General features: G+C 32.9%; 1 protein-coding gene across 1 annotated transcript in view; it reads left to right on the forward strand.

Annotated features, from left to right (window-relative positions):
* Positions 1 to 18,303, forward strand: part of LOC142239256 (ras-related protein Rap-2b-like) — a 28,430-nt gene extending 10,127 nt beyond the window's left edge. Inside the window, exons 2-3 of the mRNA XM_075311036.1 lie at positions 7,671 to 8,489; positions 17,569 to 18,303. Coding sequence (XP_075167151.1) covers positions 8,037 to 8,489; positions 17,569 to 17,898 — 783 coding nt within the window. The 5' untranslated portion in view covers positions 7,671 to 8,036 and the 3' untranslated portion in view covers positions 17,899 to 18,303. The remainder of the gene's footprint in view (positions 1 to 7,670; positions 8,490 to 17,568) is intronic.

Here is an 18,303-nt window from a genome sequence, read left to right on the forward strand (position 1 = left end):
GGCTCGAGTGGCAACCATGATTATGAACCGAATAAAATTTGAAAAAATTTTCTATGGAAATAAAATTTTGAAAATGATGAAAATTTTATTATGAACCGAATAAAATTTTAACAAAATTTTCTCTAGAAATAAAATTTTGACAAAATTTTCTATAAAAATAACATTTTGACAAAATTTTCTATAGAAATAAAATTTTGGTAGATTATTTTTGGCTCTAGTGGCAACCATGATTATGAACCAATATGGACCAATTTTGGTATAGTTGTTAGCGACCATATACTAACACCACGTTCCTAATTTGAACCGGATCGGATGAAATTTGCTTCTCTTGGAGACTTCGCAAGCCAAATCTGGGGATCGGTTTATATGGGGGCTATATATAATTATGAAGCGATGTGGACCACTTTTTGCATGGTTGTTAGAGACCATATACTAACATCATGTACCAAATTTCAGCCGGATCGGATGAAATTTGCTTCTCTTTGAGGCTCCGCAAGCCAAATCTGGGGATCGGTTTATATGGGGGTTATATATAATTATATACCGATGTGGACCAATTTTTGCATGATTGTTAGAGACCATACACCAACACCATGTACCAAATTTCAGCCGGATCGGATGAAATATGCTTCTCTTAGAGGCTCCACAAACCAAATCTGGGGATCGGTTTATATGGGGGCTATATATAATTAAGGACCAATATGGACCAATTTTTGCATGGTTGTTAGAGACCATATACCAACACCATGTACCAAATTTCAGCCGGATCGGATGCAATTTGCTTCTCTGTTAGGCTCCGCAAGCCAAATCTGGGGATCGGTTTATATGGGGGCTATATATAATTATGGACCGATGTGGACCAATTTTTGCATGGTTGTTAGAGACCATATACCAACACCATGTACCAAATTTCAGCCGGATCGGATGAAATATGCTTCTGTTAGAGGCTCCACAAGCCAAATCTGAGGGTCCTTTATATGGGGGCTATACGTAAAAGTGGACCGATATGGCCCATTTTCAATACCATCCGAACTACATCGATAGCAACTACTTGCGCCAAGTTTCAAGTCGATAGCTTGTTTCGTTCGGAAGTTAGCGTGATTTCAACAGACGGACGGACGGACGGACATGCTTAGATCGACTCAGAATTTCACCACGACCCAGATATATATACTTTATGGGGTCTTAGAGCAATATTTCGATGTGTTACAAACGGAATGACAAAGTTAATATACCCCCATCCTATGATGGAGGGTATAAAAACAAATCACTTTGGTGAGGAGAAACCAAAGCGGGTTGTTTCTTTTAAACTAACAACACAAACCATGTACAAAATGCAAATTTTAATGTAATAATTAATGTAATTTTTCATATATTCTATAAAATTTTCTTAAGATTTCGAAAGCATACGAAACCTCAGCCAAAAATTAAAAATTAATTGAAATAATTTCGTGATTGATTGCTTTATTTACTTAAAACTCTGGTGGGTTGGTTTCACGGTTGCCACTCGATCCAAAAATAATCTATCAAAATTTGAAGAAAATTTTACCAAATAAAAAATATTATTTTGCAGTGTTTGATTTCTTAGAAAATTTTGTCAATATTTTAATTCTATAGAAAATTTTGTCAAAATTTTATTTCTATAGAAAATTTTGTCAATATTTTATTTGTATAAAAAATTTTGTTAAAATTTTATTTCTATAGAAAATTTTGTCAACATTTTATTTCTATAGAAAATTTTGTTAAAATTTTATTTCTATAGAAATTTTTGTTAAGATTTTATTTCTATAGAAAATTTTGTTAAAATTTTATTTCTATAGAAAATTTTGTCAATATTTTATTTCTATAGAAAATTTTGTTAAAATTTTAGTTCTATAAAAAATTTTGTCAATATTTTATTTCTAAAAAATTTTCTCAATATTTTATTTCTATAGAAAATTTTGTCAAAATTTTATTTCTATAGAAAATGTTGTCAAAATTTTATTTCTATAGAATATTTTGTCAAAATGTTATTTCTATAGAAAATTTTGTCAATATTTTATTTCTATAGAAAATTTTGTTAAAATTTTATTTCTATAGGAAATTTTGTCAATATTTTATTTCTATAGAATATTTTGTCAAAATTTTATTTCTATAGAAAATTTTGTCAATATTTTATTTGTATAAAAAATTTTGTTAAAATTTTATTTCTATAGAAAATTTTGTCAACATTTTATTTCTATAGAAAATTTTGTTAAAATTTTATTTCTATAGAAATTTTTGTTAAGATTTTATTTCTATAGAAAATTTTGTTAAAATTTTATTTCTATAGAAAATTTTGTTTCTATAGAAAATTTCGTCAATATTTTATTTCTATAGAAAATTGTGTCAAAATTTTATTTCTATAGAAAATTTTGTTAAAATTTTATTTCTATAGAAAATGTTGTCAAAATTTTGTTTCTATAGAACATTTTGTCAATATTTTATTTCTATAGAAAATTTTGTTAAAATTTTAGTTCTATAAAAAATCTTGTCAATATTTTATTTCTAAAAAATTTTCTCAATATTTTATTTCTATAGAAAATTTTGTCAAAATTTTATTTCTATAGAAAATTTTGTCAAAATTTTGTTTCTATAGAAAATTTTGTCACTATTTTATTTCTATACAAAATTTTGTCAAAATTTTATTTCTATAGAAAATTGTGTTAAAATTTTATTTCTATAGAAAATTTTGTTAATATTTTATTTCTATAGAAATTTTTGTTAAGATTTTATTTCTATAGAAAATTTTGTTAATATTTCATTTCTATAGAAATTTTTGTCAACATTTTATTTCTATAGGAAATTTTGTCCAAATTTTATTTCTATAGAAAATTTTGTCAAAATTTTATTTCTGTAGAAAATTTTGTCAAAATTTTTTTTCTATAGAAAATTTTGTTAAAATTTTATTTCTATAGAATATGTTGTCAAAATTTTATTTCTAAAGAAAATTTTGTCAAAATTGTATTACTATAGAAAATTTTGCCAAAATTTGATTTCTATAGGGAATTTTGTTAAAATTTTATTCCTGTAGAAAATTTTGTCAAAATTTTTTTTCTATAGAAAATGTTGTCAAAATTGTATTTCGATAGAAAATTATGTCAAAATTGAAGTTTTTACCTATTAGGTGGAGATGAATCGTTTGCAAAATCGATCAAAACATCAACAATTCTACTAATATACCAAACATTAAAAAATCTACCATTTTTGGTATAATTCAACTGTGGCAACCGTGGTGGGTTTACATTGCACAAGCATTTATATTCCACTTCAATTGGTCCATTTTAATAGGTTTTCAAAAATATAAAAAACGAATCGATTAGTTTAATAAGAAGATTCCTAAAAACCGACCTTGAATTGTTCTTGACAAAAAGTAGTACTTAAATTATATATGAATGGTTGTCATTTCGCACCCACGACAGTATCAAACCGTATATACGATGCACACTTGTTGTTATATTATCTGTGTAGGGCGTCATGAACATAGTTTTTGCTGATAAATGATAAATTTTTTGAAAAATGTTTCCTCTCTGCCACCATATGTAAGCATTTGCTCACGATTTTGATGTGATTATTTTATTAGTGTACAGGATTGGAAGCGACAACCTGGATTAGATTGATGTGATTTTATGTCAATTAATATTATTATCATATGACTACATAGGTTTGTATATGAAAAATACTGAAATTTCTTTTTGGATATGGTAACATTTTTCTGCAGTGTTGTCTCTACTTTCAGTGATGTGCAAATGTGAATGAGAGGAGGGGAGTATTCACTTTCTAAATTCTGCATCTAACAGCTTGAAACTGTAATCATACCTAATATTTCCCATTTAGTTATATCCGTAGCTCAATTAAAACTTTTGATTACATTACGCATGTTGGCAAAACATGTTGTTGAAAGTTTCTTCAAATTTGAGATCAATTAGTATTCGTTTAAATTATTTGACAGACATTGAACACTCTGCCACAATGTTATGTTTCAACAATGTCTCAGACATTCGAAACTATTTTATGTTAGTATTTGGTGTGGTGTCAGTACAGCTCCCATAGCTTCCCGTTTGTTCATTAAAAGTTTTTAAGGGTTTAACGGTTAGAGGTGCTACTAAGTATTGTTGTAACATTCATAAATAAATACGAGGATGGTAAGAAGTTATTAGCATGCAAAAAGAGATACATATTTTGAAAACTTGGAGGTTGAGTTTTCAATATAAACGTAATGAAACAAAAAGCTTTATATTTGTTTTCTATTTTTTCATTTTTTTTTTTTGCAAAAAATTAGTTTAAGAAAACATTTAAATGTTTATTGTAAACAAATATATTGTTTTAATAATAAATAAAACTAAAAAGCTTAAAGAAAATTTGGAGAAAATTATAATTATTTTATTTTACACCGAAAAAAGGTCAGCAAAATATTTTCAATTATATTTCAATTAAATTTGATTTAAGTTGAAAAGTACCCAATTAAAAAGGTAACTGATACAGTTTATCTTTAAAGACAAATTACAAAATAAAGTCTGTTAAGGAAATGATTGAACATTTTTTATTTTTTTAATTAAAATATTAGTTATCCCAATTACAATTTTAATGAAATGTAAAATTATTTCGAAATAAAAACATACATAGAAAAGATTTTAACCAAAATATTTCCAATTAAAAATATTGAAGTTTAAAACATAATCAGATAAAAAAAAATAATACAATAAACTTTGTAAATTAAATTATGCCAATTTCCATTTTAATTAAATAATAATATATTTCCAACTAAAAATTTAATATGAATTTAATTGTATAATTATTCGGGAAAAAATAGCTAACTCAAATCTACTATAATTATAATCTACAAAGTATAAACTTCTATAAAATTACAAGAAAATTCAATTCAAATAATTATGAATAAGTAAATAATAATACCATAAATAATTGATCGCTTCTATTGAACAATTAATTGAGTTTTGCGACCCAAATCAATAAAAGTTTTTATTGAACCAATTAAAAAATGAATTGAAGTTGCCGAAGAAATTAATTATTTTTATTTCTAATTAATTATACGAGTGTGCTTTTTTTCGTGGTTAATACAAGTTCTATTAAAATTTAATTAGATCAATTAATTTCATGATTGAATCAGATTTTTTAATGTTTTTTTTTTTAATTTTTTAGAAATATTTCAAATATGTCTAAGAAATTTTGTGAACTAAACGTGGGTATAAATTTCAAATAACTTCAATGCTAACTAAGGGAGAATTACATACCATGCGTTCAATGGGTCCGATGATTGAAGAGTTGAACTTTCTCTTTGAATTCAAATGCTCAAATAGACTGCCGCAAAGAGAAAAAAAGCAACCCTTCCATCAACGCACGGATTGACACATGGTGTGTAATTCAACATTAAAACAGAAAATAATTTTGCTTTACTTCTCACCAAAACAACTTTTTCATTACTTTTAGTTCATTTGTACTTTTATGAGATGTATATTCATAAGCGTAGGAAGGCCTCTGGGGAGGGGGCTTAGACCCCCCCAGAAAAATTTTAGCCCCCCAGAATTTGAAAACCTATTTACGATTTTACATTTTTATAAAGATTAAACAAGTATATACTCGTACAGCGCACAAAGTTTCACTAAAGACTTTCATGTACAGTCGAATTACTTAAGTTGTGGTAGAAGTCTGATATTTATGAAATAAAGCTGTGGTTGAACTTATGATTTAGTTGAATAAAAAATACTAATTGATATTAAAACTATTCTTTCATAAATTAATATCTTAATAATGCTGCAAAAAAGCGTCGCCAAAAAAGAAGTGAAAATGTTCTTTTTGGGTTTGGAAGTGGTACAAAATTGGCGGAGAAGCGATGAATGTAATATGAACTTGTCATAGAACGAATGTCCACCGTTTCAACAACCGTTGTAATGAATTTGCATCACTTCTTAGGGTGTGCTCTGAATTCAGTGTTTTGAATGTGAATTAAAAATTTTGTGATATTTTCCCAAATAAATAATTTTTATACTTTTTTATGATTTTTAATGCATTCTAACGCTTGTTTGAAACGTTTTTTCAAATATTATCTATTTTTCTATAATGAATTTGGCATTTTTGTGGCAAAATTTGAATAATTTGTACCATTTTATTTATTCTTACTCTTTTTTTAAACTATTTGAAAAAAGAAAACAAAAAATTACTCATTTAACTTCTTTGTGAGGACATTTTTGGAAGTGCTTTTAAAGTTGTGCCTTTAGAACAACTCCCAATTTTTTGCTGGCAAAAGTGTGGAACTACCCTACGGGAAATGGATCAACCTCAGAAATAGTACAGGACTAGTCCCTGGTGTGTATGGACCAGTCCCAGTTCTGATCAAAACGTATGGAAGTGACCGTCCACTTTAACATGGGTTTGTCATTGACGGAGTAAACTTACATTTTAGGACGCGTCATCCCAAAGGACACGTCCTGGGACAATTTAGCAGGAGCAACCCATAAACAGGTCCTCAGGAACCAGTCTCGGACAAACTCTTAGAAATCTCTTTCAATTTGGGCTCCTAATCGAACCCTAAATGAAAAAAAAAACTTTTGAAATATGTCGAACAAAAGGTTATTCTGATCATTTTATTTCACTAAATGTGAAAATTGCAACTAACAGTGGCAATTTGCACCAATTTCCCGTGGGGTACTTTTAGTTGCTTTATTATAAAGTGATTGTCGAGTTATTTTGATGTCTATTTTTTATTCCATTGTATGAAATAAAACATTAGTTGAACCTATAAGTTCAGTCTATAAAGTTTTAGCTAGGGGGGCTATAGCCCCCCCTAGGAAAATTGTCTAGCTACGCTAATGTGTATATTCTCGTTATTTCAACAACGCATTATGGAAATCTGAAAAAATTTACTTTATAATATAATTTAGTTCAATTTGTTGCACGAAGTAGTTCATTTTTCCCGTATTGCATTCGTAATTTAAGGACAAGAAATCGTTGGTTTCACTACAATATTTTTTCAGTGTCTGTCTGCCGTAGAGCTAAAAACATTTTAATTAATTTTCTTGAAACGCGAAAAAAAAATAATATTGAACCATTTTTCTTGAATTTGAGTGTAAGAGAGAGTGTAAGAGAGAACACAAACATATTTTTCACCAACTCTACTTTTCTTGAATTTGTGTAATTTTGTGGTTGTTGAGTACTTTACCCTTTACGGCCTGACCTCCTACAAATAAATCTTATTATATGCCTGTCAAAAAATAATTTGACAAATTTCTCAAAAGCATAAATAAATTCCTTTGAATAATGTCTAAGATTTTAAACTGATTACTGGGTTTGTGGAATATTAAAATCCTTAAACACCTTGACGATAAAGTAGAGAAACCACAGACCTCAAATTAAAGAAAAAGTCCTCGAGAGAAAAACAGATGTAAAGCCTTAGTAGGATACTTGGAAATTAAACTCCAAAGATGAACAATTAAAAAGAAATATTAAAATTGTGAAAATAGCCATGTAGTAGGTGGGGGCCATCTTAGTGGTTACAAGAGCAATTAAAAATTTCGTTTAAACTTTTTTAATTAAAGAAGAAACAAAACGGAAGAAGATAAACCATTTTCATTTCTATAAACTTTTTTGTTGCAATAAATTTATAATAAAAATGTTCATTTTGACCCATATTTTAGATAACCACCCAAGACAAAAAGACAAGCAAAAGTGGAAGGAAACTTGAGATCCAACACTAACCAATACCTGGCTCAGTTTATTCAAATGGTAGAGTAGACAAGAAAATTTCATTTATTTAATATCATCATCAAAGTCCTAGAAAACGCTTTGCAACAACCCTCCTCCTGGGACCAGTTAAAGTATTCGTCAAAAGGACACTACCATCAACACCATTGCCAACGCTGCTGGACACCATAATCATCGCCGATTGCATCAATCATAAAAAAACGGAAAGAAACGAAACAAAACAATATCCGCCTTAGGAGGCTTCCCTCGGAGCATTCCGTAATTGTGACATTTCAATATAGGACTTCAACAGCGCCACAATGCCTGGGTCTTGTCAACGAATACGTTTGCCATCGCTGACTTCGGTATTGAAATCGACGCGTGCCAACAGTGCGGACTATCCTTCATCATCGTCTTCGACAAATGGCACCAAACGTTGCAATACCTCAACACATTCGTCCAATCTGATGCGTAAACAACAACATCGCATTGTGGTCATGGGTGCTGCTAAAGTGGGTAAAACTTGCATCATTTCACAGTTCCTCTATGACAAATTCAATCCCCGCTACAAACAAACAGTTGAGGAGCTACACCGTGGCGAATACGATTTACCCGATGGCTCTGCACTTACACTGGACATCCTTGATACATCGGGCTCCTATGAATTTCCTGCTATGCGGACCCTGTCCATAAGCTCGGGGGCAGCTTTTGTGCTAGTCTATGATGTGAATGATCGGGAATCGTGGTATGAAGTGGAAAGATTGCGTAATTTGGTAAGTACAAAACGAATTCAATACAAATGGAAAATGGCAAATTGACAACACAAATCAATTTTCTATGGAAGACCCCCTGGGAAGCCATAGAATGTGGTTGTATTATGTTTGGGCCTGGAGAAAGGTCATGTTAAGGTTTCTAGTTTATCATTGAATTTTAAATTGTTCTTGAATTTAAAAGAAATTTGATCTTAAGGTGAGTATTGGGTTCGAGTTTAGCCGCTAAAATCGCTAAAGTGAAAACTAAATCAGTAAGAAAAATGCATGAAATTATACATATTTGTTGCAAATTTTATTATAACTTGATGGGGAAAAGCCCAAAGCAAATTTTCACAAAGTTTGTATTCCTTAAAATGGATTATTAAAGAAAAGTAATCGTAAAAAAATGATGTTTTTAGCGGCTAAACTCGAACTTAATACCCACCTTTACTGAGCAATTAAATAGAAGATTTTTAAATATCCCATCATAGAATTCATACATATTTGGAAGCCATCTTCGAAAGGAAAATCTAAGTAAATATTAGAACTAAACAGATAAGAAAGATCTTTAATTTTGGCGTAGCCGTCTATATGATACCCTAGGCCAGTATTGAGAATTTTATCCCGATTTGGGAATATTTTTTTCATGAATGGGGACGAAAATTTTTAGTTAGGGCTTAGGGGTTCGGTGGGAAATTTCCATAAATTTGGGCATTTTTTGAAAATCGGTTCAGTATAATAAATCCGGTTTACATTAATAATTTACACGGAATTCTGTTTATGTTTACATTCCCAGCAAAGAAAAATGGAAGTTGTTCCACAAACATTTCTTTTAAAGCCCATCCAAGAATCCCCCGTCGAGTTTTTTCAACTTCCGATGCAGTTCTTTTGGACAAGTTCACAAACATTTCTTCTAAAGCGCATCGTGGGATCTCCCAATGATTTTTTTCCACTTCCGATGCAGTCCTTTTGGAAAAGTGGACAAACATTTCTCCTAAAGCGCATCTTGGGATCCCCCAATAATGTTTTTTCTACTTCCGATGCAGTACTTGTGGACAAGTATTAGAAAGAACGCAATCAGGCTATTTTAAGGGCAAATTTTGGACAATTAAATTTTACAAAAAATAGAAAACTAATAAAAAATAAAAAAAAATAGAAAATAATTAAAAAGTAAAAAAATAATAATAAAAAAATAAATTTCATCCCCGCTGGGATTTGAACCTGTGCCGTTCGACTTTTTCGCTTCCATGGAAGTTCTTTTGAGAAGGTTTTACAAATTACGAGAATTTTTATTTTTTTTGTTGATTTTTAATGGAAAAAATATATTTAACTATACGAAAATATATGCCGAAAATAAAAAATAAAAACTATGCATAACATAAAAAAATATTTTTTTAGAAAAATATTGGATAAAAAAATTGCCGCTGGTGAGATTTAATAACGAACATCTCGAGAATCAATTAGAATGTTATTCCTTGGTGTCGTATTACGATCATATCACAAACATTTGAATTGACCTTTCGACGCTTTATGTTCAATGGCGTTTGTGGCTGAGTGTGCTAAGGCGTTCTGTTATGGTACCAGCAAACCCAGGTTCAACCCTTGGTCGGAGCAAAAAAGTTTTTCAAATTGTAAAAATTAGATAATAGGAAAATAATTGTGTAATAATTTTTTTTCGCTTTTTAAATTTTTTTCATTCAAATTAACTTCCAGGGCACAACTTCTAAAGCAATGCAAAGGATCCAAAAAGGGAGTACTTCCTCCTATGACAAGCCCATATAAAATTCATTGGAGATGATCCAAGTTTGCACTACTTCCGGATCACAGATTGGGGATCCAAACTACATGGTGAATGAAGGCCCATTTTAATTTTTCGAATATTTGGAAGACGATAATCGGTCTCCGATTTCCGGTTTTTTGTTCCGAAATCTTGATCTTATTGAAGTTCGCAAGCTGACAATTTGACAATTTTTTTTTCAAACGTTTAAATTATTAATGATTGGCTTCTCCTATTTCATTATTTTTTATTTTACATAAACACTTGTCAAACATTTATTGGGATTTTGGGGACCAGAGCCATAAAAATACTGGCAATACTGCCCTAGACCAAATTACTAATTTATTTATAAACTTTATACACCTTTGCGCCAATTGTGCATTTTTGCCACTCTGATTGATGTATCTCCAAAACATACATTCTGAACGAATCCACCGGTTCTTCAAGTGTTGAAAAACTTTTCTTTTTATTTTTTACGTACGGGGATAAAAAGAACTCCTTCGGTGCCAAGTAAGGACTATACTGCGGATGACTCATCAACTCGATTTTTTTGGGTGCTCAAAAATGGAGTTGTTTGCTCCGCCTTTGGTTTTCCTGATTTTGTAGAAGATGGTTGTGTACCATTCAGAATTTACTGTTGTTGGTACGATTACGATTGCATGTCCAGTTTTTTTTCTGAAAAACAGGCGATCATTTGCTTCGATTTGCTTATTTTAAAACATATCGGGCTCATATGCGTAAATCCACTTTTCATCACATGTCACGTTTCGAAGCACTGCGATCGTATTTTTAAGCATTTCAGCTGCATACACCATTTATTCCGGATTACCAACTGGTTTTGGACTACCTTCACAATACTATCGGCAAACACAGGTTCTTGAATGTGATTTATCGCCACAATTTGAATTAAGTTTATAAATGCACTGTTGTTGAGTTATGCCACTTCGAAAATTGTAAACAAAAGGAGCATGCTGTACAAAATGGTGAAAAAAGCGCTAAATCGGACAAAAGGAACTGGAGTAATCAGATCGCCCTAACGGCACAAGCAGCAGCAGATACGCATCGCAACCGAGACTTATATAAAAAAAGTTCGACAGCTGACGAGGTCAGCGGTACCAACATCCAAGCCATTAAAAAGCAGCAACGGCGAGTTAACGTCAATAAAAGAGGAGCAAATCAAAATATGGGATAACTATTATAAAGAGCTGCTCACGGCACCAACACATCCTCTGGAAAACATCTGCAATTGCCCTCAGCATGAAGAAGCACCCCATTTTGACACTTCCTGTCCCAACATCCCAGAAATAGCCCAAGCAATTTCATCTCTGAAGTCCCACAAATCTCCTGGTCCAGACAACGTACCTCCAGAGTTATTGAAAGCCGATAGCTCGCTGAGTGCCGAACTTTTACAACCATTTGTATCAAATTTTTGGTCAACAGAAGTCTTACCGACGGAAGACAAGGAAGGTATTATTACTTTGCTTCCAAAGAAAGACGACCTATCTCTATACAAGAACTGGAGGGGAATCACATTATTAAACATGTTCAACAAAGTAATATAACATATTCTAAATAAGCGGCTATCAGACTTTGTGAATCCAAGCTTGAGAAACAAACAAGCTGGCTTTAGAGCGCGGCGATCTTGCGTCGACCATGTCAATACTATAATAGTCGAACAATCCCTTGAGTGGCGCTCACTACTTTATCTATGCTTCATTGACTTTACAAAAGCTTTTGACACCATACGACACGAAGCAATACTGAAAGCGCTGGAATATAAGAGAGTTCCATAAAAATAATCTGACTAATAGCTAGCCTGTACGACGGGGCAACTTGCCGAATACGACACGAACAACAGCTTAGTGACCGAATAAAAAAATGAAATAGGCGTACGCCAAGGATGTGTCCTCTCACCACTCCTCTTCAACATACTTCTCGGTGTAATAATGTCACGAGAATCTCAGAGTAATACAGGAATAACCTGAGGACTACAAGGAAACCTCTGCGATCTCGACTACGCTGACGATATTTGCCTTATTGCGCATAGGGGCACAGAAATCCAAGGAACGCTGAACGATATAAATAAATATGCGGCGACTGCTGGAATGTCCATAAATATCCAAAAACAAAAGTCATGCGAATAAATGCGAGCAACAACGATATAATTGCAGTAGAGGGGAAGTCAATTGAAAATGTAAAAAGTCGCCTCAACAAGGGCCGAGCCGCTTTCGCGTCCCGAGAGAAGGTATGGCGGTCAACTTACATATCGAGGAACACGAAAATTAAAATCTACAACTCCAGTATAAAATCAGTAATACTGTATGGCTGTGAGACATGGAATTCCGTAAAGAACCACAGGCTATTATAGTGTTTATTAATCGCTGCTTAAGAAAATAGTCCGAATATTTTGGCCAAACACTATCACTAACGAAGACCTATGGCGTACCACCAAGTAGGAAATTCGAAGAAGAAAATTGATGTGGATCGGGCATACCTTGAGGAAGCCGCACGATGACATAACAAGAACAGCACTTGACTGCAATCCACAGGGAAGCCGCAGAAGAAGGAGACAAGCGAACACGTGGAGAAGATTAGTAGATGCCGAAGTACACGATGCGGGATACACATGGCGAGAACTAACATACTTAGCTAATGACATAACACAATGGAATGCATTTGTTACGGCCATATGGTCCTCCTAGGAATTTCAGGAAAAATATAAATAAAAATAAATATCCAATAATCAGAAGCAATTTTATAAGATCACATAATATTGAAGTAAGACAAGTAGCCCTTAAAGAAGAGAAACCTAAAATCAATGAATTAATCCAAAGTTCTAAGTTTGAAGTTAAAGTCTATTCGTAAATCATAGACTGAAATTTGAATTTCTTTACAAAAACATTTTCGTTATAAAAAAACTACGTAGTAGGCTCATTAACATCAGCATATTTATATTAAGGTTAAAACGTTTAAGCCAAATTCATCGTAATAAAACTTTTGCGTCAGATATCTCCAGGTCGTTATGTTTTGGCCGTATTTACTTCAAGTTCATTGTTTTTCATAAACTTATTTGTCTCGGCCGCTTTTATTTTCTCAGATTTATGAATTTTCTTGAAGATATCTTCAAATTTCACATGTTCTGTAATGTATAATATCAAGTTTATGTGCTCTTCTTCCAAGATTCCGGGAAATTCATTAGAAATACAATAACACAATTTTTATGGTATTACAAGGCCATTTATTCCCAAACAAAAGACAAAAACATCAGAAGGCATCTGTATATCCTCAAGCATAGTACAAATCCTTCATAAAATGTTAATAACATAATGAAATTATATAAATTCAATATAAATTAAATTACTTTCTGTTAAAGCTCAGCATGTTTAATGGTGAATAGACAAACCAACAATTTTCCCTAGCATCCACCCTGTCTCTCTTTAAAGACTGTTCACTTTATGGAGAAAAAGCAAAAAAGAGATTTTTGTGCACACCAATGGTATTTGAATAAAATTGTTTTGCAAAAATGCGTTTTTCCAGTGAAAGTGCCAACAGAAGCATTTTATTAGATCTGTCGTTAGAGTTTGTGTGAAAAACATCAATAACTGGCAATCGATTCAGAGTAGCAAAGGGGAATCCATGATAATGGACGCACAAGTTGTTAAAGTTTTTCATACAAATATTCACATACATATTAGGTATACTTCCAAAAATTCATACATGGAGAAAAAAAGATTTGTATGTTAGAGATGGCATTATTTCAACTTTTAATATATTTATGCTGTGTCATCCCAGAGGTTCATCGAACTAGGCGACTGCTACTTTATCTCCTGCACATCAATATTCATCATCATTGTATTTTACATATATCAGAACTATGACTGGGTTTCGCGGTACTTTATCTGGCAACTGAGTTTGGGTTATGTTACACGCAGAGAAGGAATATGATCACCTCAAACATGTTTCAAGAGCAAAATGTTATTTTTGTATGGTGACCATGTAACATGTTTGTCACTAAAATGTTATTTTCTCGTCAAGTATAACCTGCTTGCCGAAATCAGATACATGATTTCCGAGAAAATAACATGGTTGCGAAAACGATGTTACATGGTCACCATTCAAAAATAACATTTTGCTCTTAAAACATGTTTGAGGTGATCATATTTCTTCTCTGGGTGTATAGTGACAGTTCCTTAATTCAAGCTCACCTGACCGATTGTTTAAAATGAATCAATCGATTTACTTCCAAAGCGGGAACATTTTTGGGCTAATTATTGGAATTAAGTGTTATTTACTCTATCATTGATGCCTTACCTTTGTCTCTAGAATTTTCAATAAAAACTCCAAATGAAGTTGAAAGAAAGCAACAACGTCAAAGGAATTTTTCATTTGTCCACAATTTCGTCCCTCAGAAAAACAAATTCTTCTTTCAGTGCAGGCGTGGGCCAGTTGAAGAATTCATATATTCTTTTGTACAAAAAATTTTATAGTTTTTGTTCCAGGTTAGATTGTTTCTGAAGTGATTTGTAGAAATACTTTCCATTTCCTATTGGCTTTTTACGCCCACCACTATAGGATGGGGGTATATTAACATTGTTACTACGTTTTTTAACACATCGAAATATTGGTCTGAGAATCCATAAACTATACATTCTGAGTTGATCTAGCGAAATCCGCCGTCCGTCCCTTTGTTGGAATCACGTTACTTTACGAACGAAACAATCTATCGGTATGAAACTTTACACAAGTAGTTGTTCCGAACATCCGACAACAATCCAAAAATTGGTACCTGGCGGTCCATATTTTAATATAGATCTCATATAAACCGTTTCCCAGATTTGAATTTCGGAGATTCTTAGGATAGTAGATTTCACGCGTTCCCCCGTTTCCCCGATTTCTCTAAGTACTCAGTTAGAGGTGTACGATCACTCTAGCCACGTGTCACCGTGGTGCAATGGTTAGCATGCCCGCCTTGCCTACGCAAGGTCGTGTGTTCGATTCCTGCTTCGACCGAACACCAAAACGTGTTTCAGAGGTGGAGTATCCCACCTCAGTAATGCTGTTGACATTTCTGAAGGTTTCAAAGCTTCTTTAAGTGGTTTCACTGCAATGTGGAACGCCGTTCGGACTCGGCTATAAAAAGGAGGTCCCTTGTCATTGAACTTAACATGGAATCGGGCAGCACTCAATGATAAGAGAGAAGTTCTCCAATGTGGTATCAGAATGGACTGAATAGTCTAAGTGAGCCTGATACATCGTGCTACCACCTAACCTAACCTAGCCACGTGTTCTTCCAGCTCCTCGTATTCTCCTATATCTCAGCTAGAGGTGTGCGATCACCCCTCATTCTTACCTATTCCTTATTCTCCACTATTTTTCAGTTAGAGGTGTGCGATCATTCTAGACATATGTTCCTCCATTTCCTCATTCTCCTCTGTTCTTCAGTTGAGTGAGTGCGATCACTGTAGCCACGTGTCCCTCCATTTCCTTATTCTCTTCTACTCTACAGCTAGAGGTATGCGACCATTCTAGCCACTTGTCTCTCCAATTCCTCATAATCTGTTATTCCTCAGCTGGAGGAGTATGATCGCACTAGCCACGTGCTACTCCCTTTCCTCATTCTCTCCTATTCCTCAGTTATGCGTCTTACAGACTATAAGTTTTTCCGGACGGAATGTGTTTGTAAAGAATCTTACAGTTTGTCCAATCGATACGACAATTCGTTGATGACTAAATAATCGGTAAATGTGTTAACGATCCCATAAACATGCAGCAGTATCGATTATGCTTTCGGACTTCCCCCTATCCTTTAGCTAGAGGCGTGCGATCGCACAGGCCCCGCTATCCTTTATTTCCTCAATTCTTTACTATTTCTCAGCTAGAGGTGTGCGATCACTCTATCCACAAGCTCTTCCATTTCCCCTTCCTTAGCACGGGGTGTGCGACCACGCCCTCGCTCATCGAGCACCTTAGCCGCGTGTCGTTGACACATACTCTACCTCACAGCGTGACAAGTCCGAGGACCGACGCCGCTCGGTAGACGTTATCGCCATATGCCATGCCGATATCTCTCTCCTAGGTTAGGTCACTCACTCTATAAAGGAAACATTGCATTGAACGAATAGAATAGCCTTCGTTTTTTCCTCTGTCCAAAAAAAAATGTTTCCTGTACCTGGCCCCGAGAGTCTTACCTTGGTCCCGAGGTCGGGAAAACCCGTCGTAAAAACTCCATATGGATTAAGTTACAGCTTAGAAGACAATGTTAAGAAGGTTAAAAATATCGTAATTTATAGTCTTTAGTTAACTTGCTACACAATCTATGGTGGAGGGTACAAAAGTTTCGGCCAAGCAAAACTTGCGTCCGTATATACTGGTTCTGCAATTAAAGTTTGTGTGTTTTCAACTTCAGGTGGATTGAGGAATAGACAATGATTATGCGACTTCCAAGGAATTCCAATAAGATTTGCAAATATCAGAGTGACCTAATCCATGTGGTATTGTTAGTTGATTGTTTCCAAGAAATTTGAGAGATTTCTTATATAGTTCAATGCCTTTGCTATGCATAGTGACCTAAAAGTAGCAAAATGGCCACAAATATTAAATAGAAGCGTTTAATATTTTATGCAAAAAGATGAATAGGTAGTCGTACTTCCATGACATATAAGAAAACGAGTTAAGAGTTTTTTTTTTTTATTTTAAAAACATCAATTTAAGATTTTTTTTTACAAAACCTAGTTTCACTCGAAAAAGATCTAGGATGAAGATATATTTTCTTTGGGTGTATAGATCCCGGAATTAGTTGTAAAGCATTTGACAAAATTATAGAAAAAAGTCTTTACCGTAACCATTACATTCATAGAAAAAAATTTCATGAAAATTTTTCCATTACAATTGAGTTTTCAAAAAAAAAAAATTCAATTAAACATTTAATTGATCCAACAATTTTTTTAATTCTAATAGTATCAATTCATTTTTTAATTGAATCAATTAATTTTTTAATTGCCTTAATAGTATCAATTAATTCTAATAGTATCAATTAATTTTTTAATTGCATCAATTAATTTTTTAATTGCCTTCAATTAATTTTTAATTGATACTATCATTTCTGTGATTGAAGACATTTCAATTAAAAAATTAATTGAATCAATTAATTTCGTGATTGAATCAGAAAAAAAAATGTGTGTGATTCCTTTATAGTTCACAGTTTCGCATTAGAAAATTAAAATCCAACAGATGTTCTTTCCTATTCTATGATTAACTGAATCAACTTTTCATATCCCAATTTTAACGACTTGTGTTTTTTTGTCTCTTTTGTTTATTCTACAGATTATAACACAAAAAGGCACACAACCACCCATTGTAGTGGTTGGAAACAAAACCGATGTAAATGAAAGTGAACGCCAAGTTGAATATGAGGTCACCGAAATGGTTGTTTGTGAAGACTGGCAATGTGGTTATATTGAATGCTCAGCAAAGGAGAACATTGGCATTGTGCAAATATTCAAAGAACTTTTGGTCCAGGCCAATATACGCTACAATCTTAGCCCAGCAGTACGTAGGCGGCGTCAGTCTTTGCCCTCATTCACATCGGCCAAAGGTAGTAAGAGTCCTTCACATCGTGGGACTTTCAAAAGACATTCTTGTACTATGACCTAAAGGATTTATGAATACAACTGCATGCTCAAACACACACAGACATACATATACTCATATGCATAAATTTTTGCGTGTATTATGAGCCAAAAAAAAAAAAGTTATTCCATTTACCGAATATTTTGCTAAGCTAAGGGATCTATATTCTGTAAAAGTCATGAAACCCTTGTGAAAAGAATCAAAGAAAAACCAAAAAAAAAAAAAAAAAATGCAACATAATCCCTCCTGCTTTGGACCAACTTTTGAGGTCGGTAATTGGAGTGGATATGAAGCAGTTTAGTAAATAGGGCTGCTTTAAGCCCATCCAGGCTATTTTATTTAAGCATAAGGATGTGATGTGTTAACTACATAATGACAAATAATAATTAGGTATAATTAACTATATTGCCTTTCAAAGAGGGCATGCAC

Source organism: Haematobia irritans, chromosome 5 (assembly GCF_050003625.1).
Source record: "Haematobia irritans isolate KBUSLIRL chromosome 5, ASM5000362v1, whole genome shotgun sequence".
Lineage (NCBI taxonomy): Eukaryota > Metazoa > Arthropoda > Insecta > Diptera > Muscidae > Haematobia > Haematobia irritans.